A 21,468-nucleotide genomic window follows, 5' to 3' on the forward strand; every position below is an offset into this window, starting at 1 on the left:
AACCCCGAGGGTGAAGAGCAACCTTTATCGAGCTTGGGATGCATCATACACTGCGATTCTGCCGGGTTAAGGGTTTAGGGAACAGCACACCGGATTAGATCCCAGTTGAGCAGGTCACTAGCTTCGCTTAACTCATCATCACTCAATCTGCGGATAAAGCATAGGTTGGAGGAGCCATAGATTGGTCAGTGTATGCGGCTCCTGGTATCGCATAGGTGATTGTAACCTGCAGGGACACAGATGCTCTTATGGGGAGAGCTTTATTTGGGATTCTGCTGTCTTTCCATTACCCGTGCTATCGAGTTCATGAGCTATGGCTTGTCCAAATTGCCTGTGATCATTAAGAAAGGAACAAGTCTTAATGTCTGCAAAATCTCCCAGTTTTCCAGCAGAACTTCTCTGATGGTGTCTCTCAGGTGGGGGACTGTTCGCAAGCTGCTTTGACCCCTCCAGCGCCACCACGGTCCCCATCACAAGGTGCGAGCATCCCGAGAGGCCACACTTGCTATGAGAATTGGAAGATCTATGGTGGAGCAGGATTTGTATTGGCCGCACTGTGATACGGATGGCGATCTAAAAGTAGAAGCTACGAAATAATAGTGGAGTGGATATATGCTATGACTCATTACTATAGTAGGATTATCATCAGTTCAGAAGAGATGAAGCTCATTCTGCAGAATGACTACAACACTTATGTCCCTCATACGCAACATAACCTCAACAACACCGAGACCTGATTCATATTGTATTATATTCTGTTCTTTGAAAATCTTGACAACTCATCAGCCCTCCAGATGTAGATCGAGGCCCCTCGTGTTTCATTGGGGATGGTAGCTTCAGTCGACCGGTGCTGATCGACCAGCGGCACCAATCGGAGCTGGGCTGGTAGGCTAGTGGATTGACTTTTTCCTGCCTCTCTGTCGCCTTCAGCCACTTAGTGGCATCCCGGTCGGGATTCCGAGATTGAGGGAAAATTTACTAGATTGATTCTTGTCATACTGTATTCTAGCCAGCCATGACACCTGATATATCAGTCAAATCAATTGCTTCTTGCATATGGTGGTCTGTTGCTGCTGGGACAGGATGAGATATACTTTACTGTAGTCATTGAGTAATGGAGACGAGGAAGCGCCAAATAATTTCCCCGAGCCGGTGAAGGAGTGGCCGGGCTCCGATGTCGTCCCCCCGGGGCCCGATGGGGCTTAGCTCGGGTTTAGAGCACAGGCGGCGGGGTGTAAGACTCACGTTCCGTCTTTCTTGGGTCCTGAGGCAATCTTTTTTTCCCTCCCCCACCCCATCCCTAGCTTTTCCTCTTCTTCCCTCTTAATCCTCCCCTTCTTCCCTCTTCTTCTTCCTTTTCTTCATCCTCAACTTTCATCTCATTCTTCCCTCTTTCCTCCTCTAACCCCCCCTTTCCTCACACATCCCTCTACACAATGGCTACCTACGCTCTCTCTCCGGCTCACCGGAACGTAAGTACCCCACTGCACTTTTTTCCATCTGGGGTGTCCTCGCAGCAGCACTCACTGACTCATCGATGTAGCAAATGGAGGTGTCCCTTGTGGACAGCGATCCTGAGATCGCCCAGATCATGGTACGTTTTCCACTGTTTTCTTCTTGAATCAGATGTGGTGTCATGGTACTAACTGCCCGATTACAGGAGAAGGAAATCCAACGTCAGCGCGAATCCATCGTCCTGATCGCCTCGGAGAACTTCACCTCCCACGCTGTCTTCGATGCTCTGGGTTCCCCCATGAGCAACAAGTACTCCGAGGGTTACCCCGGTGCTCGCTACTACGGTGGCAACCAGCACATCGATGCTATCGAGCTTACCTGCCAGGCTCGTGCCCTCAAGGCTTTCAACCTTGACCCCGCCAAGTGGGGCGTCAACGTTCAGTGCCTCAGTGGTAGCCCTGCCAACCTGCAGGTCTACCAGGCTCTCATGCGCCCTCACGACCGTCTCATGGGTCTTGACCTCCCCCACGGTGGTCACTTGAGTCACGGTTACCAGACTCCCGCCAAGAAGTAAGTTTTGCGGATTTGCCTCCCGACAACATGAGACATCAACATTGGATGCTAACCTTACACTCCACAGGATCTCTGCTGTCTCTACCTACTTCGAGACCTTCCCCTACCGTGTCAACCTTGAGACCGGTATCATTGACTACGATCAACTCGAGGCCAACGCCGAGCTCTACCGCCCCAAGTGCTTGGTTGCTGGTACCTCCGCCTACTGCCGCCTGATCGACTACGCTCGCATGCGCAAGATCGCTGACAAGGTCGGCGCCTACCTCATTGTCGACATGGCTCACATCTCCGGTCTGATTGCCGCCGGTGTCATCCCCTCTCCCTTCGAGTACGCCGATGTTGTCACCACCACCACCCACAAGTCCCTCCGTGGTCCCCGTGGTGCCATGATCTTCTTCCGCAAGGGTGTCCGCAGCACTGACCCCAAGACCGGCAAGGACATCATGTATGACCTTGAGGGCCCCATCAACTTCTCCGTCTTCCCTGGTCACCAGGGTGGTCCCCACAACCACACCATCACTGCTCTGGCTGTTGCCCTTAAGCAGGCTGCTTCCCCCGAGTTCAAGCAGTACCAGGAGCAGGTCATCAAGAACGCCAAGGCTCTCGAGGAGGAGTTCAAGACCCTCGGCCACAAGCTTGTCTCTGACGGCACTGACAGCCACATGGTCCTTGTCGACCTCCGCAACAAGAGCCTGGACGGTGCTCGTGTCGAGGCTGTCCTCGAGCAGATCAACATTGCTTGCAACAAGAACTCCATCCCTGGTGACAAGTCTGCTCTGACCCCCTGCGGTATCCGTATCGGTGCCCCCGCCATGACCACCCGTGGTATGGGTGAGGAGGACTTCAAGCGCATTGCCCGCTACATTGACCAGTCCATCAACCTCTGCAAGAAGGTCCAGAGCGAGCTCCCCAAGGAGGCCAACAAGCTCAAGGACTTCAAGGCCAAGGTTGCCTCCGAGACCGTCCCTGAGATCCTCAGCCTCCGCAAGGAGGTTGCTGACTGGGCCAGCACCTTCCCCCTCCCCGTCTAAGCTAGTTATAGCCGGGTGAACTTTTGATATGATACCATAACATTCTATCTTCTTTTATTCTCCTTTTCTTTTATTCCTTTGTTTTTTATCTTGTTAGGTTACGAGTTCAACATCATTGCGAGCAAAAACGGATTGTGGGCTGTGCGTTCTAAGGGGTTTTATACAGGTCTGCTTTTTCAACCTTACGCGGGTCATGGGATATGGATATGCATTGAGCATGTGAATGAACAAATAGCACCGGGATGGCTTCTTCAACACTTCTTCAACAGGGCAGGAAAAGTTCGTGGTTGCATGGAGGCTTGGTACGCCTGGTTGAGTATTACTTACCTAGTAAATAGGTATTATGAACTGAAATAGAAAGATAATAAGTTCCATGAGACAACAGCCGTCCAATGAGTATTTGTAGAGTTATGTGTAAATATTCCCGGGACTTCGACTTCATTCTCAATGCATTAGTGAATACTATATACTCTAGACAATTATATTATATGGTCATCATAAGTGCCATATATCGCCATGCCATTAAAACCTGCACCGACAGCGCGGCACGAGAACAGATGACTTGATACTAGGAAAAGTCCTGCCAATTTCCCATTCTCCATTCCTTCCCGTCCCCTTTATAGCTCATGACGAACCGAATCCGCTGCCGACTCTCCCTCCCCCTCTTCAACCTAAACCTGCCACTCTCGAGACATCAAAGCAGCTACATTCCTCCCCATCAATGCACTTGTCTCCATTGTAGAGATGAAGCTTTCAATTCCGCCCGTATACCAGACATGAGGGGCAAGAAGCGGCTCTTCAAACGTGACCCGTGGATATTCGAACGGATACGGCCGCCAGATCTTCTCATGGAACCAGCTGATGTCTCGCTTGGAGAGATCGCCGATGGAAGTGTCAGTTTCAGTGTCGGTGTTAGAAGATGACTTGTGCTCCAGGCCGAGAATCGATTCAATGAATTCGGCTGTTGGCCGTTCCGGGGAGAATATCTTGTACACGTAGTGTTTCCCTTCTGATGGGTCTGGAGCGTCCACGGTCCGGAGAGTGCTGATGCTCCAGAAGCCAGCTGGGCCGACTCCGGCTTCGCTCTTTCCGATGTCGCTGTCCGGAGGGAGGGTGGTGAGGATTGTCTCCGGGGTGTAGGCATTGGGTTCTGTGAGGCCAAAGTATTTAGGTGAGAGACGGTGCGGGGAGGCGAAGAGGGTGACGTAGAGTGTCACGAAGGGGATCTCATCCGGCGTCTTCTTTAGTGGTGGGGTAACGGTGATGTTGGAGAATTGCCATGGACCGGCGATGACAACCTCATCGAACTCGAGCTTCTCTTCGGAGTTGGTGTTCGTGTTGAAGGTTAGGGTTGAGGGGCCGTTGGCGTCCCAATCGAGGGATGTCACTGTGTGGTTTAAGCGGACGTCGGCGTGAGACAATTTGAGCATTCCATCGAAGATCAGCCAGTTGCCTCCCTCCACGGCCATGGCACCTTCAGTTGCCATGCAGACCATGGTCTCGAGGCCATGAATCAGAGCAAGGTTCTGTCCGTAGTTGACGCGGGTACTAGCTTGGATAACTTCACGGGAGAACTTGGCGGATACCTGGTTCTGCTGGAGGAAAGCCTCTCCAGGAACGGCAGTTATATTGACCAACCCTACTGCTTCTGAAGCGGATGTAAGGGATGAAAAAGGGAATATGGGCTCGTCGTAGAGTTTGAGGAAGTTGTTGACGGTCGATTTCATTAAGCGATAGGTTCTCACGGGTGTCCACCCGTACCTCCAAACCAGCTTCGCAATGTTCCACCAGGACGATGCTTCCTTCATCACGAAGACGAACTGCTCGCCGTCCCAGACGCCAAGGGTGTCTTCGGTCTCTCTGGGTCGGTCATGATTGGCGCTGTTAACGTGAAGTCCCAGCTCTTTGGATGCGTTGACAAGATGATGGTTGGCCTCCACGAAGATCGACGCACCTAGCTCTACGGGTGTAGCTGGATTGTCATGGACATTCACTGTTGTGGAACGGCCGCCAACATATGGGGAGCGTTCGAAGACCGTTATATTGAGGGGGATGTGCAAGGCATCCGCATACTTGCGTAGTGAATAAGCAGTGCTAGACCCCGCAGCCCCCGCTCCTATTGAAGGGGTTAATTGATGTCAATGGCAGATGAGCGGACGATGGGAATGATCTCACCGATCACGGCGACCCTCTTGGGTGGTGTGACTCCAAATGAGCCCAGGGGTTGCTGTTCGGTGGCATTGGCATGTGGGGGAAGGCATAACGCTAAGACGTAGTATACTACATGAATATGAAGAATAAACTGAAGGAAATATGAAAGAGATGAGCGATGCATGAGTGCTCAAATTGATGAATTGCTTATTTAGTGAAGCAATGCTTCCACACTAGTGGACGTTACGATCGTCAGATGCAGGAGCTCGAAGAAGCAACGGTGCTCATGCTCAGAGGCTCGCGTGCAAAAGAGCTTGCTCTATAACCTCTTTTATAAGGATTTCCCAGACGAAGCAGATCTATAATTATCCGAGATAGGGATAAGTGAAGATGAAATGAAGATGGAGATGAAACGAAGAGGAAGTGACGGTCGATGGCGAGATGCTGGAGATGTATTGACTGACGTATCACACGGGTATGTATCGATACCACAGTTACTGCACTAGCCTATATCAGGACTAGTGCATTCTGGGGCTATCGCCGATGGGGCTTTTCCCATTTGGGGCATTCCCTCTTTTTTTGCGCCAGAATTTCGGGCAGAAAAGAAAGACGCGCTCTTCTGGTGATAAACTCCATCGCAACCTCTTCTGCGTCAGGACAAGGATTTCATTGTTCTTGGTCTTACCCACTGATTTTCGAATTGACTCTTATACATTATCTTCCTTGACCATACCAGCAACAGCACCATGGATCCCTACGACAGCGACTCCTCCTTCGACGATGAGGGGGACTTCAGCGAGACCAACGTGCTGCTGGGTTACGCCGCCGACGAGATTGTAGAAGACACCATCAGTCACCTGGGAGGCTGGCCGGTACGTACTATATCCAATTCAACTCTTCATCCCCTTTTGCCCCAGTCCGACTAACAAAATACCCCTCACAGACCTGGCTCGACGACGCTACCCCGCCTCCGGGCGACTTCGCCAAATGCAAAGTCTGCAACCAGCCCATGCTCCTCCTCCTCGAGCTGCACGGTGACCTCCCCAACGACTTCCCCGACGATGAACGCCGTCTCTACATCTTCTCCTGTCCGCGCAAAGCCTGCAACCGCAAACCAGGCAGTATCCGGGCCCTGCGCGCCGTCAGAAAGCTGAAGATCGAGCCCCAACACCAGCCTTCCCGCCAAAAGGAAGAACAAAAGCCAGAACCCTCGAACAAAGAGAAGGAAAAAGAAGAAGAAGAAGAGAAGAAGCCCGCCGCACCAAAGCCAGACCTCGGAGCCAGCCTATTCGGTTCTTCCACTCTCACCGGCAGCGTCTCCGCCAGCGCAAACCCCTTCTCCGCCGGCGCTTCTTCCACCAGCACCAACAACAACCCATTCGCAGCCCCAGCGCCCTCCCCCGGCCTCGCCACCAAACCCACCCCCTCTCCTGCACCTACTCTCTCCGAATCCTTCGCTGACAAAGTCCGCATCTCCTCTCAACAACAACAGCCCAAAACAAACCTCATCCCACCCCCCGAAGCCTCCACCACCCCCAACACCCCCTGGCCCGCCCAATCCGACTTCCCCACCCCTTACACAAACTTCTACCTCGATGCCGAATACGAGGCCATGTCGCGCCCCCCCACACCCACTATCCCCGCCAACGTGACCATCGACAACACAGAAGAAGAGGGTCCCAATGGTGGCGCAGCGGAGCTCAAAGATACCTTTGAATCCGAGCTCGACAAGGCGTTCATCCGCTTCTCTACCCGTCTCGGCCATAATCCCGAACAAGTCCTCCGCTACGAGTTCCGCGGTACGCCATTGCTGTACTCCCATGTGGATGCGGTGGGCAAGCGGCTCCACGATCCGTCGAAGACAGCGAACCCCAATGCCAAGGTTACTACGGTTGGTGGAGGGAGCCGCATGCCTCGCTGTGAGTATTGTGGTAGTGAGCGCGTGTTTGAGTTGCAGCTTGTGCCTCATGTTATCAGTGTGTTGGAGGATGGGAGGGAGGGGGTGGGGCTTGGGCCCAAGGATGATGCTGGTATGGAGTGGGGGACTATTATCTTGGGAGTTTGTGGGAAGGATTGTGGACCGAAGGAGGTCGGTGTTGTCGGTTATAGAGAGGAGTGGGCTGGTGTGCAGTGGGAGGAACAGGCGAAATAGAATGGTGATGAGGATGATGATGGGTTACGGATTTGACCTGTGAAGCGTAATGTCCGTTCAAGACTTGATGTTGATGACATATATATCATATATAGACTTGTGTTCTTTTTGTTTAGGTTTGGTTTGGAAATTAAAAGTACATACAATACTACTACTACTACTACTACTACTACTACTACTGGTTGTCTGTTACATCGCTGGTCATGATTTTATGAAGATTGCACTGTACTGGTACTGATCGCTTTTTGTGCATACGCACAATGTGGATATCTTCGGTGAAATTGCGTTATCTTTTCACGTAGAGAGAAATATGGTGAGAGGATAATCAAGGAGAAAAATGATATAGGAAATAAGATGGAAGAGGAAAGAGAGAAAAAGATGATGATGATGATAAAACACAACCTAGTCATGCAGAAGCAAAACTCGAAACGCCAATTGCGCCAGGTCCGGACTTCCCAACCCTCTCCCATGCTGGTCTATCCCCGTCATCATCATCTTTTTTTGTTATGTTATAAGAGGCTCCGAGCTCGTGTCATGGGGGGTATCCGAAGCAGACACTTCGTCCCGTGTTCTTCTTTTGAAACTTTTCTTTTCGGGTGGTCATTCTTCCAAACAAGACAGACCGAGATCGAGACCTGAGGGAAGGCCTGATCTTCGTTCGAGGCAAAATATTAGCAAGAATAGAAAGGGAATCTAGAACGATAAAGGCTGCGTTGCGATGCGGATATCTATTTATCGTTGAGATCCGCTCATGCAGCCTGCTCGAAACCCCGGCGAATGACACGGCCGAACATGTCAACACCGACACGCTCGCTCTTGACCTCGCTGCGGGCCTCGTTCTCCTTGTTGGTGGGCACCTTGATCACGGTGTTGGCGCCAGACTTGTCAACCTCCCAGCTGCAGACCTCGGCGACGAACTTCTCGAGAGCCTCGCGGCTGCGCAGGTCGAGCCACTGCTCCAGAACCTCGGCAGGGATCTCACGGAAGGTCTTGCCGACCTCGACGGCAATGCGGATGCGCACGAGCTCCTCGAAGCCGGCAACGTCGGCAACAAGGTCGGCGTACAGGTCGTCCGAGTTCAGGGTGGACCAGAACTGGGTGTACTGAGCAGACTCAAGGAGGGTGGAGAGACGGGCGAGCTTCTGGATCGACTCGACGAAGTCGGAGGTCTGGGCGGCGGCCTGGGCCTCAGCGTCGGAGGCCTGGAAGGGCTGAGTGTGGGCGGGGAGGAGAGCAAGGCAGAGGGAGAAAGCGGGAGAGGGAAAGACAGTCAGGGCCTTGACGAGGACGTTGGTGACGGTCTCCGCCTGGAGAAGGTGGGGGTTAAACTGGTACCTGCCAGAGGGCGTGAAGGGGTTAGCATCTCTCTCTAGGTATGATGTATATGCGATAGAGTAAAAGTCGAATGAATGGTTTTGTTTCAGGAGAATTGAGTCTCGACATCCCCCAAAGTAGGGTGTCAGGTAATAGGAAACGTGATAATGATATAAGATTCTTCATCACATAAAACCAGATAGGTTCCCCGCGTCGGAGCTCTTTTTGTTTCGGCTGAATGTATTTTGGGTTGGACAGAGAGGCGCATGAACTCACAGCTTCAGCAAGGCCAGGTTGGCGTAGCAGTCGAAGGTGCGGTCCTCGCACTGCTGGGCGACATAGTCCTGGAAGACAGTGGTGGTCTCGGGGTTGTAGCGGTCGAGGCCATTGAGGATGGCGTCAATGTTGGCCGGGCGGGTCTCGCACTTGTCGAAGGTGACACCCATCTTGACGGAGTTAAGGAGAATGAATGAGTCGGGGGAAGAAGAGGGGAAGGCGTGGGTGGGTGGAGGAGGAGAGGGAGGGAAGCAGAACGAGGGGATAGAATGAGAGCAACGGAATGGATGGACTCGAGGTTTGGCTGGCCCGACTTGCTTTTGGTGGGATTTTTCGATTGTCTCGCTGTGCGGCTGCCCGGCCGTCGGAACCAACCCCAACTCGGTTAATTTGTCCGATGCATCTGCAATTGGCATTATTTTATTCCATCCATCGCAGTTTTACTAATCTTCAGTCAATAAGACTTGGAACTAAGCATTAGTGGCTGATCTGGTAGTCGTATGATATACTTTGTTTCTTAAGATGTACCAAACTCCACGTGCCCCCGGAATCGGTCTCGCCGGGGGAAATGGATCTCCCACTCCCGTGGTGGGATCATGTCGGTGTTGGTAGGGATAGCCCGTGTCGTCAGTGTATTTTGTTAGTAGGGAATCGCCCCCGTGTAGGTTTACCCCGTGGTAGGTATATCCCGTGGTAGGGATTCGCCGCGTATATAAGATGACGGGGGTAACAATCAACACAGTAGTAGCTTCTGCGTGTGATATCTAGTACGGAGTTGTATGAACAATCGATCGCAAATTTGCTCTTCCTTCGCCCCAAGCAGCAGTCGCATTTTCTGGGCGCAACCAGAATACCCTAAACAGCCCTAACGATATCCCCGGGTCCTACCAGACACCTTCACTCGCGATGGATGTCGTGCTCGATGTCCTCGACACATTCGTCCTCGATAGAGTGTACGCGTCAGTCCTGCCTGGTGGGAATAGTACCTCGGATTTCGATACATCGTTCTTCCTAAATCAACATGTTGGCCGTTACTACCCTCTTCAACCCTCTCAATGGGCGACCGCCAGTCGCTGGAAGCGCGATGACCTGCCGAGACAAGCTACCTCATTGTTGTTCATCACATGGTAATATTGTTCATGCTCTTCCCTGAAGTCAATCGAGCATGGTCCAGCTGACAGCACATTCGTTACACAACTAGGCTCTTCGGTCTAGCAATATATTTCATCGGCAGCACCATCTTCTACCACACATGGTGGGACAAGACCTTGCTCAAACATCCACGGTTCCTGAAGAATCAAGTCCGTCTGGAAATCGAGCAAGCCCTATTCTCCATCCCGATAATGGCTATCCTCACGGTCCCGTTCTTCCTAGCAGAGATTCGCGGGTGGTCTAAGCTGTACGATTTCGCCAGTGAAGCTCCGTTCCCTGCGTACAATTGGCTCCAGTACCCTCTGTTCGTGGCATTCACAGATTCCGGCATTTATTGGATTCATAGAGCGGAGCATCACCCTTTGGTATATCGGTGGTTGCACAAGAGACATCACAAGTGGCTCGTGCCGACACCTTATGCGAGTTTCGCGTTCAACCCATTGGACGGGTGGGCGCAGAGTCTCCCGTACCACGTCTATCCGATACTGTTCCCATTGCAGAAGGGTGCATATCTGGGCTTGTTTGTTTTCGTCACACTGTGGACGGTTTTGATCCGTAAGTGCCTCCCTTTGTCGGGTGTCTCCCACTAATCGCATCCAGACGACGCCGACTGTCTTTCTCATTCTGCTATCATCAATGGCCCCGAATGCCACACCCTGCACCACCTGTACTTCAATTATAACTATGGGCAGTTCACAACGTTCTGGGATCGTGTTGGAGGAACCTATCGGAAAGCCCGCGGCGACGAGTTCAAGATCGTCAAGAGTCAGTAGGATGCACGCGCATAAGATCGCTCGCCTACAGGGGCGCAGCACTGCTCCGATGACTAGAGTCCATACCGCCGGTCGGGAAAGCCGGTCATTGAGCCTAACCTTGTAATATTTATGTTAATAATGGATAGAGAAGCCCCTCGCCTGTACATATTGTTAGACAAAACATATGAACTATGTCCTATTGGGACCTTTGATATTCCGGATGAAGTTGTTCAAGCTTTCTAGGTCGTCGGTTGCGGCGTTGTCCAGGTATCGAAAGTTCACGTTCCGCCCACTGGCGCGATCAAGCGTAGCAGTCAATAGCCACCAGAGCTCCTCAGCATGCTTAGGATACCCCAAGTGGTGCATCCCTTCTTTACCCACAATGCTGGAGACGGAGTCCCAAATGCTTCGCCAATTGTCGGCGGCCCGTTTTATCGAGTTCGTGGATATCCACCCGAACAAGCCGGTTCTAGCTTGAAACGCGAGAGAGTGCATTGCTTGGGGCATGATTAGCTCGATTGTGTTGCATGGGGACGGTTATACAAACCATATATCAGGATCAACAGATGTTCGCCAACTAGTGAGCGACTCCATTGAATCAGGTCATCCGTTGCATTGTCATCAAGCAGACGCGTAATGAACTCCCTTAACGAAGGTAGCGGGCGCCCCGCCGTATAAGAAGCGGCGATCTCGTTGAAAGATGATGCATTTTCAGCTTCAAATAGAGCGGAACTCCAAGGGAATTGACAGTCCATCTCGAATATCGACAATGCAGGGTGATTGTTGAAACAAACTGTGAGGAATCCATCCGCGAGAAAGGCCCAACAGGCGATTCTGAAGATTGGTGAGAAGTGCCCAATATTGATGCTCAACAGGTAGGGTCCTACCTTATACAAACTTCCTCGGCTATCATTGCTCTCCATGTCTCATCGTTACACATATCTGGTGTCATACTTCGCTTGAACTGAAGAATCCCCAACGATCGTACCGTGGAAACGACACACGGATGTCTAATTATGCGAATGCGTCGTCTTGTACCCGTTTCGCCCTGCCCAAACTGAAGCATCTCGATGATCAAAGCTCCCTGAATAACTTCCACTGAAGGTAGGAGATAGGGAGCGCTGGTAGGGTGAGGGTTTGATGATAAATTAGCCAACTGACGGAAGATATACTCCTCAGCTACGTCCAGTACTCTACTTGCAAATACTGGGCCATCTTGCGAGGTAGCATATGTTGCTCCAGCCAAGAATATTGCAAGGAGAAGAGGGTTCGAGATTATTACAGGATCAAAGGTCGGAAAATGTACAATTGGAAGGTGCCAATGAAGAGACTGAAAGTAAGCCGAAATAAACACCGAAAGGTTGGAGGTCGTGAAAAGCGAGTTCAGTTCCGCCATTTCGAGCTGGGCTTGTTGGCCCTGGCCCATAGAATTTGAAGTCTCGACAAGAATCATCATCATCTCGCCGAGCCTGTGGGAAATCGTTGAAGATAATGCACTTTCAGGCATAAACTCCATAGAAAGATGCCCAGTTGGGGTGAAGAAAGGCTGAAGGAATAGATCACCACCCGAAAAGCCTGGCATGTAAGCCGACAAGGAGTCGTGGGGCAAGAGTGGTTCTTCCTGTCGGAAGTATGCCGGGTCAAGATGCCTTCTAGTTGAAGATTTGGCTGTTTCTGCAATTGCAAGTTTGTCTTGCTTAACAGCGGGATCAGTGAAGTGTGCTAGGAAGAAAAATGGGTCGTTTCTTCTTTGCGGAGTCTGCGAGAGAGATGGCGAGGGCGATGGAGACATTGAGGAAGTGTTCTCTGTTGAAGGGGTCTGAACCCCAAAGGAACATTGTTTCCCAAGGGATTGGCAACGAGAGCATGGTGATGCCCTGTCGCAGGCTGTCTTCGCAAAGAAGCATTCGTCACAGGACTGCTTCTTCCTCCCGGGTTTAGCTGCTGCCGGAGGAGGCTGGTTGTGCTTTTTGGCACATATCTTACTATGCCTTCGTGCAACCTCCCTTGACGTGCATCGGATTAGAATGGCTTCATTCAGAGGTATCGCGGGGTTTACGCACTTCTTCAAGAAGGATTTATTGCAGAAAGGGCAGCTTGAATGGGAGGCGCCGGTATCTGTCGGGTTGTCAGCATGTTCCGCGTACCTGAGGCGGCATGATGTTCAGGGGCCTAACGTGTTATTTCATGTCGAAGCAAGTGGCTCTTTCTCTGATAAGATTTGTTGCACTGCGAGCACTGAAACATGATGCTATTGTCATTCTGTCACCTTGACGGGCGAACTAAGGGGGCAGTGGATGAAGATGGTTCGACTGAATCGATCTGGACTCCGAATACTCCGACCGTGCCGCTTAGTAATTGTTCACAAAGCCCTACCAGATATCCTTCTTCGTTTCAACTACTTTTTGTCACTGAGTATTGACGATGTAAAGGCTGAATGGTATCCAAAGAGTGTCATGGATCCAATGACTGATGACTTTCATGTTTGTTGAATGTACAAACACGTCCCCTTCCCACGTGGGGTCATGCCTTCCCCTCTTCAACCACTGACTTTAACCAAACTTTTGCAATGGCACGCTATCCATTGTTGGTTCATTTGACCCGAGGCTGTACCTCGTCTGGCATGACTTCATTTGGATCGCACTCATGGGAATTTACCTGGGAAACACGTCTACCACAATTACAGGTGTCCGCGTGAAGAAGAAAAGGAGAAAACGGAGAATGCGAGAACTGGGACAGTCAAAGCATTCATAAGTATGCGGGGGCCCTAGTGCGGCAGCAAGAGGGGTCATAAGCCAACGAAATATAAACAACATTCCTGCAGTCGCTATGCAATGTGTCGTGGAATTATTCCTGCCAGGGATGAGCTGCAGCCGACTCCGCACTGATCATCCCCGCGGGGAAATGGCAGATTTCCATGAATCTAAATAACCAAGAAGATCTCTTGTTTATAAGCTTTCCCCCTCACTTTGTCGATCTCTTGAAGCGTCCTCTATTCGTGCTTTACCATGCGAGCTGCAAACATGCGCGTTCCAAACCAGCTGTTGCTTCTTCTTGTCGTTGGAGTGTTAGAGCTTATCTCCGCCACTCAAGCGGATTATTCTCAATATGTTAATCCTTTCATGGGATCGGAAGGCCCAACTCCGGGTCAGGGTTACGGAGGGGGTGATATCTTCGTTGGTAGTGCTCGACCCTTTGGAGTAGTAAAGGTGGGAATCGATACAACAGCCGCAAACTGGAGTCTCGCTGTTCTAAACGGTGGCTGGACACCTGATGGGAATGTCACCGCAGTCAGTATGTTTATATCTCTTTGGGACTGCTTTGCATATTTGGGATCTGTGCCTAATCTCTCCATCTACTAGCCATGATGCATGAGAGCGGCACCGGAGGTGCCCCCAAGTATGGTCTTATTCCACAGATGCCTCTTACCTCTGTTGAGTCGCCGGTAAATCTGTTAGACAACCTGACTTATAGCCAGCCCAGGGTATAAAAACCCTGTCCTTGACATTCATTTGTCCTAGCTCACAGAATGTAGGTTGGCAATGACTCCGCAAGCGTAGGATATTTCAGGACCTTGCTTCAGAATGGTGTGCAGATTGAACTCTCAGCTAGTCGACATGCTGGTATCTTTCAGTATTCTTTCCCTGAAGGAGAGAAGCACGTTTTAGTTGATATATCCCACGTATGACTCTCCACACTCAGAATACAAGGAAGAAGCTAACATGGCTAAAGTATCTTCCCGGATCACCCGGCGATTCTAATGGGCAGTTTTACGTCGGTGGTGAGATCAATATTGAAGATAATGGAAAAGCATATACCGGTTATGGAACATATGTCGGTGGCTGGAACAATGGTCCGCACTTCACTCCGTAGCACCGCGCATGCATTCTAATAGGATTTTAAGGCGCCCCCTTTACCGTCTATTTCTATGGCGAGTTCTCTACGACACCGACAAATGCTCGTACTTTTACCGGGACTAACACAGATCCGATGCCACGTTATCAGAATCTGGCAAACGGAGGCATACCTCAACCAAGATATGGCAATATCACCGATAAAGCGACATCTGGCCCTATGAATGACCGTATCGGGGCGCTCTTCAGCTGGGACGCTGAAGCAGATATACAGATCAGCTCTCGAGTTGGTATATCTTTCATCTCCACAGACAAGGCTCGCTCATACATCACATCGGAAATTCCTTCTTGGACACTGAACGATACCGTGCAATCTGCTGTTGACGAATGGAACCAGGATGTATTCAGCAAGACTCAAGTATCTCTCGACAGCACGGCGAATATGACAAATGTGCGACTACTTTATAGTTCTCTCTACTTTATCCACTTGATGCCATCCGACCGCACCGGTGAAAACCCTCTGTGGCAGTCAGATGAACCTTTTTGGGATGACTTCTACACGCTTTGTCAGTAGTGTGAAATGCTTCGCGCGGCAACTGGAGAGTGGTACTGACTATACTTAGGGGATATTTTCCGCTGCACAGTCAGCTTCTATCACGTCTACCAGCCCACCTACTATGAGTCCATGATTCGGGGGCTTATCGACATTTGGAGGTACGTGGTAAACCATTCAAAATCGAAAGTGACATATAAAACGCTAATCTATCCTTAGATTTCAAGGGTTCCTACCAGACGGCCGCTCAGGGAACTGGAACGGGCTGGTTCAAGGCGGCTCTGATGCGGACAATATGCTAGCAGATGCCTATGTGAAGGGTCTGCGAGGCGCAATCAATTGGACAGATGGCTACGCAGCGATGAAGACGAATGCTGAGGTTATTCCATACAACACTTGGGACGCTACTGATCTTTCCGCAAGTACAAAAGAAGGCCGTGGAGCCCTGGGTGACTGGTTGGAACTGGGATATGTCTCGCAAGATCGCAACACGCGCTGCATTTCTAGGACCGTGGAGTATAGTCTCAACGACTTTGCGGTCAGCCAAGTGGCCGCAGGGGAAGAGCATAGCGACCAAGAAAAGGATTTGAACCGGTCTGCTGGATGGCAATATATCTGGAACCCGGATGTGCAGAGTCTGAACTTTAGTGGCTTTTTGGCGCCCAAATTTTCGAACGGCTCGTTTAACAACAGTGGCTATGATCCTCGTTACTGCTACGGATGTGAATGGCTCGCATATACGTATGAAGGCGTTCCTTGGGGTAGGTCGCCATTCGCAATCTATGAATTGGTCTGACAAGTATAATGTTCTAGAATACTCGTTTGTGCTACCGCATGACATGGAAACCCTGATCGACTTTACGGGTGGTGCAGATACATTTGAATCCCGACTGGATATGATGGTACTTACCCAGATGACAACTCTAGGTTTAGGCGTACAGCTAACAATTTCTAGTTTGAGCCGAACATGTCAGTCCAGAACCTTGGGGCAAATGGGGCAGGTATTACGACAATCATAAACATTGGGTAGGTATTCTGATATATAGCCACATGGGTGATGACTGAGCAGTTGAAAGGAACGAACCCGACTTTGCGACTCCGTACTTATACAATTACATCAACAAGCAAGCCAAAAGCGTGGAAAAGTCGCGGAATCTAGGGTATCAGTAGTAAGTGAGCTTATATACTCCTAATTTCACAGCAACTGATATCAAATAGCTTTCGAGATGAAGCCTATGGGGTCCCAGGAAACAGTGACGCCGGGGCGATGAACTCGTGGCTCTTGTGGCAGATGCTGGGGATCTATCCGGTCGTCACACAACCAGTCTATCTTCTCGCTTCGCCCTGGTTTCCAGACCTTAACATGACCGTCAATGGCAATCAAACACTCCGCATCATCGCGAACGGACTGGACAAGGGCTATTATGTGCAAAGCGTGAAAATCAACGGACAAGCCTGGACGAAGAACTGGTTCGAGCACGAGGATGTCATGACCCAAGGCGGTACCATTGAGTTTGAGCTAGGCGCAGACATGACAGCCTGGGATACTGGCAGTGTGCCGCCCTCACCGGGGCATCGGAGCATATGAAGGACAGGCAGCGCAAGCTAGTCACCCAGTTCTAGTCAATAGCCACCACTAATAGTGAGCAATGCACATGCACACTGTGACTTAAGCAATTACCCATACCTCGGCTATCCCGTTCTACAAAACAGTAGCCCCATTATTTCCCAACCGGCAATTACTTCCGCAAGCCTCCAAACCAAGAATTGCAACAATGACGCCGACAAACCCTCACCAATGATAGCCATACCCCGCACCCTCAACACACGGCACACCAAACCCAATTGACTCTTCCACGGACAGTCATTGGCAGAGTTCCACGCGTCGTAACTGAATCAAAAATCAAGAACAAGAAATCCGGGCCGTGGTGGAACGGACAATCGCTGCTTCGTTTGGCATCGTCGGGACAAAGACGTGTGGTTGACGTCAACGGAAAGATATTCCCGCACACTGTAGAAAGATGCGAGTAATTGTTATATGATGGATATCGCCCTCATTTCCGTCAATTCAGTAAAAAATCTACCCATCGAATCTCTACCATTCCTTTTCTCCTTCAATATTATTAATTGACCATAATCCATTAATCTAATAACCATGGTATGTACCACCCACCACTCATCCATGGATGAACGAACCCCATCATTTCAGCCATAAGATTAAAAAAAAAAAAAGCGGGTCTCATCCGAACCAACCACCACTCTATCCAACATCTACAACCACCATCAAATAATCACTAACACAACCCCAGGCCCCAATAACACCACCACTACCCCTCCACCAAACAAACACCAACACTAATAATCTCCTTTCCGCCCGCGCCGACCCCGACTGCCCTAACACCATCTCCGGCGGAGGCATCGCAGGCATCGTCCTCGGCACTATCGCAGGCACCTTGCTCATTCTATGGCTATGGCATCTGTGTTCCCTACCAGGGTCTAGTTCAAGTGGGGAATCGGATTACGGTGAGGCGAACTTGGCTACCTCGACAACGCGGAGAAGAAGACGGCGCCATAGTAGTCCCACAGTTTATTATCTCGAGAAGCATCCGTCCGGGCATGGTGGGGGGTCGTCGGTGAGGAGGCCGACGAAGGTGTATCTTTCTTGATTTTGTATCAGTAGTGGAGTGGTTGGGTTGGAAGATTAGGGTGGGATGGGATGGGATGGGATGGTGTATGTGTTTTCTGTTGGTAAGGGAGTATAATGAGCTATGATTTATGGGGTATGTGTTATATTGAGTAATAATATTTGTGGTTTTGATTTGATGATTTGCGATGTATTCGAGGGGGCTTAGTATATAGTATAGCGATATGTGGATGATGACTGGGGTATATGAGTGGGATTGGGAGTTGGTGACTCGATATGATCTAGGCCAATTTGTACCCTTCCTTAGAAGAGGAATCAGTAAAGGAACGTGCGCTGAATATAGTAGATAGAAATAGAAAGATACTACGATATAATAATAGTGTAAGAATCTCGCGGATTTGGGACGTACTCAAACATTAGGGTAAAGTACAAGCTGGCTGCGATCCAGAATTTCAGAGGAATGTACTTGCTATTATCCATTATCTTTAATATAGTACTAAACAATAATTATGTTGCACTAACCTCACTTAAGATATATCTGATTATCAAAATATGCAGAGCATATAAACCATGGGACGGAAGGCTAAGCCTATCTTAAGATTACAATTGGTGGCCAGGGTGGACGGAGATAAGGTACGGGGACATCGGTGGTATTTCGAAGAAGATGCAAGGTTTTCGGAACGCTCCAATCAATCTGCAGTCAGACATGACAATCTACTACTCAGTGGAAGTATTACATCGTAACCCCGCGCCCAATCATTGCTAGTTGGCAGAAACCCCGCTTTTCAGGCGTCCGATCGATATGACACGCTCCTAAGAGGGTTATCCCCCAAGCTTTAAAAGATAGATGAACGACGTTCAATCCATTTGCTTCCCAATTCCAAGTCAACAACCGGAGTCGTATCTTCCGCTCTATCTATCATGGCCTCAAACACATCCATTCTATCAAACCAAGCTCTGCGAGAATATCGAAGCGCAATCCACCAGCACAATGACAAGTTTATCAAAGACATGCCTAAAGTCGAAATGCATGTCCATATCGAGGGCACAATGACACCCGAACTCCGGTGGGAGCTCGCGCAACGGCGCGGAGAGTCAGTTCTCAATATCAATACCCAGCAGCCTTGCGAGAGTCTATCGGAGCTAAAGGGTACGTATGAGCTCCTCAATGACTTGGATGCAGGGGGTGTAAATGGCGGAATGCAGCGATTCTTTGAACTGTATTACGGTGGTTTCAGTGTCCTCCAGGGTGAAGAGGACTTTTATCGCCTGGCAATGAATTACTTCAGGAAGGCTGATTCCATGAATGTCCGTTACTGTGAGCCGTTTTTTGATCCGCAGGGTCATACACGGAGAGGTGTTCCTTTCAAGACAATGATGGATGGGTTTAAGAGGGCGCAGAGTGAGGCTTTTCGGGATCTTGGGGTAGGTGGTTAAGACCCTTCCTTATGTCCTATGATCCCCACTGAGAATTGTCATAGGTCCACTCTCAATGGATAATGTGCATGTTGCGAGACATGTCCCCGGAATCTGCTATGGAGCATTATCTCCAGGCACTACCATATCGCGACATGATCGTCGGAATCGGACTGGACTCTCTAGAGGTGGACCGTCCGCCATTGCTCTTTGAAGACGTTTTTCTCCGCGCTCGCAAAGATGGTTTCAAAATTACCTGCCATTGCGACGTCGGCGATAAGGATACAATAAGGAACATTGGCCAAGTGGTTGACCAGCTGGGAGGAAGCGGAGCGGACAGGATTGATCATGGATTACATGCCGCCGACGATTCTTTTCTTCTTCAGAGGGTCAAAGAAAAGGACCTTGGAATGACGATTTGTCCGTGGGGTTATCTGTGCTACTCTGGAGAGGCTCAGATTATTGATCGGGTTCGCAAGTTGTTCAACGCTGGCATCAGAATAGCCATTGGCAGTGATGACCCGTCATATATGGAGGATATTTGGCTGAACAACAGTCTTTACCTGCTTCGTGTACTGGGCAATTTCACTGATGCGGAGTTCGTCCAGCTACAACGAAATGCCATTGAAATTTGTTGGGCCTCTGATGATATTAAAGTAGCAATCCTGAAGGAACTTGAAGGGTTTGGAATGAAGGAAGAGGCGGAACATGGAGGCCATGCGGTTTAGCAGGCAAGTGTATTACATTAGCATAACGAAATAGTTATGCCTTTCCTTTTGCTTTATACCGAAGCTCACACAAAGCTATGGATAAAAGGAGAAGCCTAGACAGACTCATTGATAATGAAGTTAGCACACGATGAAGTTGATTGGCCGGCAGCCGGCAACTGTCGGAAAGCCCCAAATTCTAACTTTATTCTCCAGCCCTCGAAATACCGCCTACCCCCCAACCTCTCGCTTCATTCTCACTTACTCCCCCAAGAAAGGTTCAACCTCCCACCACTCGGCTTATACGCCTTAAGCACCCCAATAACCTCCTCCACCTCCTTACATTCCACCATGATACCCTTGTTCGCCTGTCCAACAAAGCCCCGCTGAGCAGCCATTTCAATCCACGTCACAAGCCCATCCCAAAATCCATTAACATTCAACAAAACAATTCCTCTATCATGAATCCCCAGTTGATTCCACGTAACAACCTCAGCGACCTCCTCCAGGGTTCCATAACCGCCCGGAAGGGCTACAAACCCTGACCCAGGACCACCGGCGAGAATTTCCTCTGCCATTTTTTGTTTTCGCTCGTGCATGCTGTCCACGATGGTGATTCTCCCGTATTCGCCCTCGGCTGGTGAAGACCCTGGGGCAAGCATTCGCTCGGGTTGTTTCCCATCCTCCTGGGCCTTGCTTTCGGCCTGGCGGCTGACGTCCGCATCGGGATAGTGTGCTACCAGTGCCTTGGGTATGAAGCCATGCACTGCAGATGGCCCAGATAGTGATACTAGAGTCTTTGCCACCTCGCCCATTAGGCCTTTTGTTCCGCCTCCGTAGACTAGTTTTGCGTTGGCGGCGTGCAGTTCATGCGCGAGTGCGCGAGCGGCGGCTATGTACTCGGGTGAATTGCCGGGTTGGGCGCCGCAACTGGTTGGAATCAGTAGATTAGATTGCTGGTTATGAGGTTTAGGCGGATTGGGCTCATTAGGTTTGGGATTGACCTACAAAACGCATATGACGGGCTGCTGCTCGTCCCGGCCGCTAGGCATAGACATTTTGTGAGATATGGGTAAATACCTGTTGGGCAAGAGTAAGGGTGGTCTAAAGCGACGAAAAGAGTGCCACAACGCTATATGGAATTAGATTAGGTCTGTAGCACACTTGAAGCTATCGAAGAGTGCTTTGGGTGGTGTTTAGAAGGAATGACTCAACCTTGAGGTGGGCCGGTTCCGTTAACTACGCCGATGGTACCCGGCATGATTTACTTGACCCGCTTGCTTTTGACTTTCCCGTTTGAAACATTTTACCTCGTTTTTAGGAGCTTCGAAGTGCGGGTATTGGTTATAATGCGTCAATTTGTTTGCAATTTCTTGTTTGGGGGTAGATGTGGGGTTTACAAATCAGCAACTTAGTACGTAGATATATACAACAG

The 21,468-nt window shown here is 50.1% G+C and overlaps 11 protein-coding genes across 11 annotated transcripts; 7 read left to right on the forward strand and 4 right to left on the reverse strand.

Annotated features, from left to right (window-relative positions):
- The first annotated feature begins 159 nt into the window (after positions 1-159).
- BO87DRAFT_76806 (uncharacterized protein) lies at positions 160-649 on the forward strand. Its single transcript, XM_025629548.1, has 2 exons — positions 160-363; positions 417-649. Exons 1-2 carry the CDS (start codon positions 241-243, stop codon positions 558-560), a joined length of 267 nt encoding a protein of 88 aa, XP_025484559.1. The 5' UTR covers positions 160-240; the 3' UTR covers positions 561-649.
- Positions 650-1,284: 635 nt separating this feature from the next.
- Positions 1,285-3,441, forward strand: BO87DRAFT_372301 (glycine hydroxymethyltransferase SHM2). The gene is made up of 4 exons (XM_025622248.1): positions 1,285-1,472; positions 1,544-1,594; positions 1,661-2,025; positions 2,096-3,441. The coding sequence occupies exons 1-4, from the start codon at positions 1,437-1,439 to the stop codon at positions 3,057-3,059; spliced, it is 1,416 nt and encodes a 471-aa protein (XP_025484560.1). The 5' UTR covers positions 1,285-1,436; the 3' UTR covers positions 3,060-3,441.
- Positions 3,442-3,495: 54 nt separating this feature from the next.
- Positions 3,496-5,636, reverse strand: BO87DRAFT_372302 (putative prenylcysteine lyase). The gene is made up of 2 exons (XM_025622249.1): positions 5,235-5,636; positions 3,496-5,175 (listed from the first exon to the last, which is right to left on the reverse strand). Exons 1-2 carry the CDS (start codon positions 5,392-5,394, stop codon positions 3,731-3,733), a joined length of 1,605 nt encoding a protein of 534 aa, XP_025484561.1. The 5' UTR covers positions 5,395-5,636; the 3' UTR covers positions 3,496-3,730.
- Positions 5,637-5,814: 178 nt separating this feature from the next.
- Positions 5,815-7,514, forward strand: BO87DRAFT_454933 (small subunit rRNA maturation protein TSR4). The gene is made up of 2 exons (XM_025628606.1): positions 5,815-6,082; positions 6,154-7,514. The coding sequence occupies exons 1-2, from the start codon at positions 5,957-5,959 to the stop codon at positions 7,360-7,362; spliced, it is 1,335 nt and encodes a 444-aa protein (XP_025484562.1). The 5' UTR covers positions 5,815-5,956; the 3' UTR covers positions 7,363-7,514.
- A 597-nt stretch (positions 7,515-8,111) lies between these two features.
- BO87DRAFT_297699 (CSN8/PSMD8/EIF3K family protein) lies at positions 8,112-9,122 on the reverse strand (the record flags this gene model as incomplete). The annotated part of the gene is made up of 2 exons (XM_025619027.1): positions 8,112-8,697; positions 8,953-9,122. 2 exons carry the CDS (start codon positions 9,120-9,122, stop codon positions 8,112-8,114), a joined length of 756 nt encoding a protein of 251 aa, XP_025484563.1.
- A 574-nt stretch (positions 9,123-9,696) lies between these two features.
- Positions 9,697-11,076, forward strand: BO87DRAFT_372305 (sterol desaturase family protein). The gene is made up of 2 exons (XM_025622250.1): positions 9,697-10,079; positions 10,154-11,076. Exons 1-2 carry the CDS (start codon positions 9,859-9,861, stop codon positions 10,692-10,694), a joined length of 762 nt encoding a protein of 253 aa, XP_025484564.1. The 5' UTR covers positions 9,697-9,858; the 3' UTR covers positions 10,695-11,076.
- Positions 11,049-12,651, reverse strand: BO87DRAFT_421255 (uncharacterized protein; the record flags this gene model as incomplete). Its single annotated transcript, XM_025627045.1, has 3 exons — positions 11,049-11,356; positions 11,407-11,693; positions 11,747-12,651. 3 exons carry the CDS (start codon positions 12,649-12,651, stop codon positions 11,049-11,051), a joined length of 1,500 nt encoding a protein of 499 aa, XP_025484565.1.
- A 1,231-nt stretch (positions 12,652-13,882) lies between these two features.
- Positions 13,883-16,913, forward strand: BO87DRAFT_348861 (uncharacterized protein; the record flags this gene model as incomplete). Its single annotated transcript, XM_025620989.1, has 11 exons — positions 13,883-14,153; positions 14,222-14,343; positions 14,395-14,541; positions 14,592-14,712; positions 14,764-15,279; positions 15,337-15,427; positions 15,486-16,027; positions 16,080-16,168; positions 16,222-16,292; positions 16,343-16,435; positions 16,485-16,913. The coding sequence occupies 11 exons, from the start codon at positions 13,883-13,885 to the stop codon at positions 16,852-16,854; spliced, it is 2,433 nt and encodes an 810-aa protein (XP_025484566.1). The 3' UTR covers positions 16,855-16,913.
- Positions 16,914-17,353: 440 nt separating this feature from the next.
- Positions 17,354-17,965, forward strand: BO87DRAFT_372306 (uncharacterized protein). Its single transcript, XM_025622251.1, has 2 exons — positions 17,354-17,424; positions 17,576-17,965. The coding sequence occupies exons 1-2, from the start codon at positions 17,422-17,424 to the stop codon at positions 17,930-17,932; spliced, it is 360 nt and encodes a 119-aa protein (XP_025484567.1). The 5' UTR covers positions 17,354-17,421; the 3' UTR covers positions 17,933-17,965.
- Positions 17,966-18,739: 774 nt separating this feature from the next.
- Positions 18,740-20,183, forward strand: BO87DRAFT_372307 (adenosine deaminase family protein). The gene is made up of 2 exons (XM_025622252.1): positions 18,740-19,335; positions 19,392-20,183. Exons 1-2 carry the CDS (start codon positions 18,832-18,834, stop codon positions 20,052-20,054), a joined length of 1,167 nt encoding a protein of 388 aa, XP_025484568.1. The 5' UTR covers positions 18,740-18,831; the 3' UTR covers positions 20,055-20,183.
- Positions 20,184-20,271: 88 nt separating this feature from the next.
- On the reverse strand, positions 20,272-21,217 carry BO87DRAFT_348869 (LOG family protein). The gene is made up of 2 exons (XM_025620990.1): positions 21,042-21,217; positions 20,272-20,963 (listed from the first exon to the last, which is right to left on the reverse strand). The coding sequence occupies exons 1-2, from the start codon at positions 21,089-21,091 to the stop codon at positions 20,291-20,293; spliced, it is 723 nt and encodes a 240-aa protein (XP_025484569.1). The 5' UTR covers positions 21,092-21,217; the 3' UTR covers positions 20,272-20,290.
- Between the last annotated feature and the right edge of the window lie 251 nt (positions 21,218-21,468).

The sequence above is a fragment of the Aspergillus neoniger genome (genome assembly GCF_003184625.1).
Source record: "Aspergillus neoniger CBS 115656 unplaced genomic scaffold BO87scaffold_2, whole genome shotgun sequence".
Taxonomy (NCBI): domain Eukaryota; kingdom Fungi; phylum Ascomycota; class Eurotiomycetes; order Eurotiales; family Aspergillaceae; genus Aspergillus; species Aspergillus neoniger.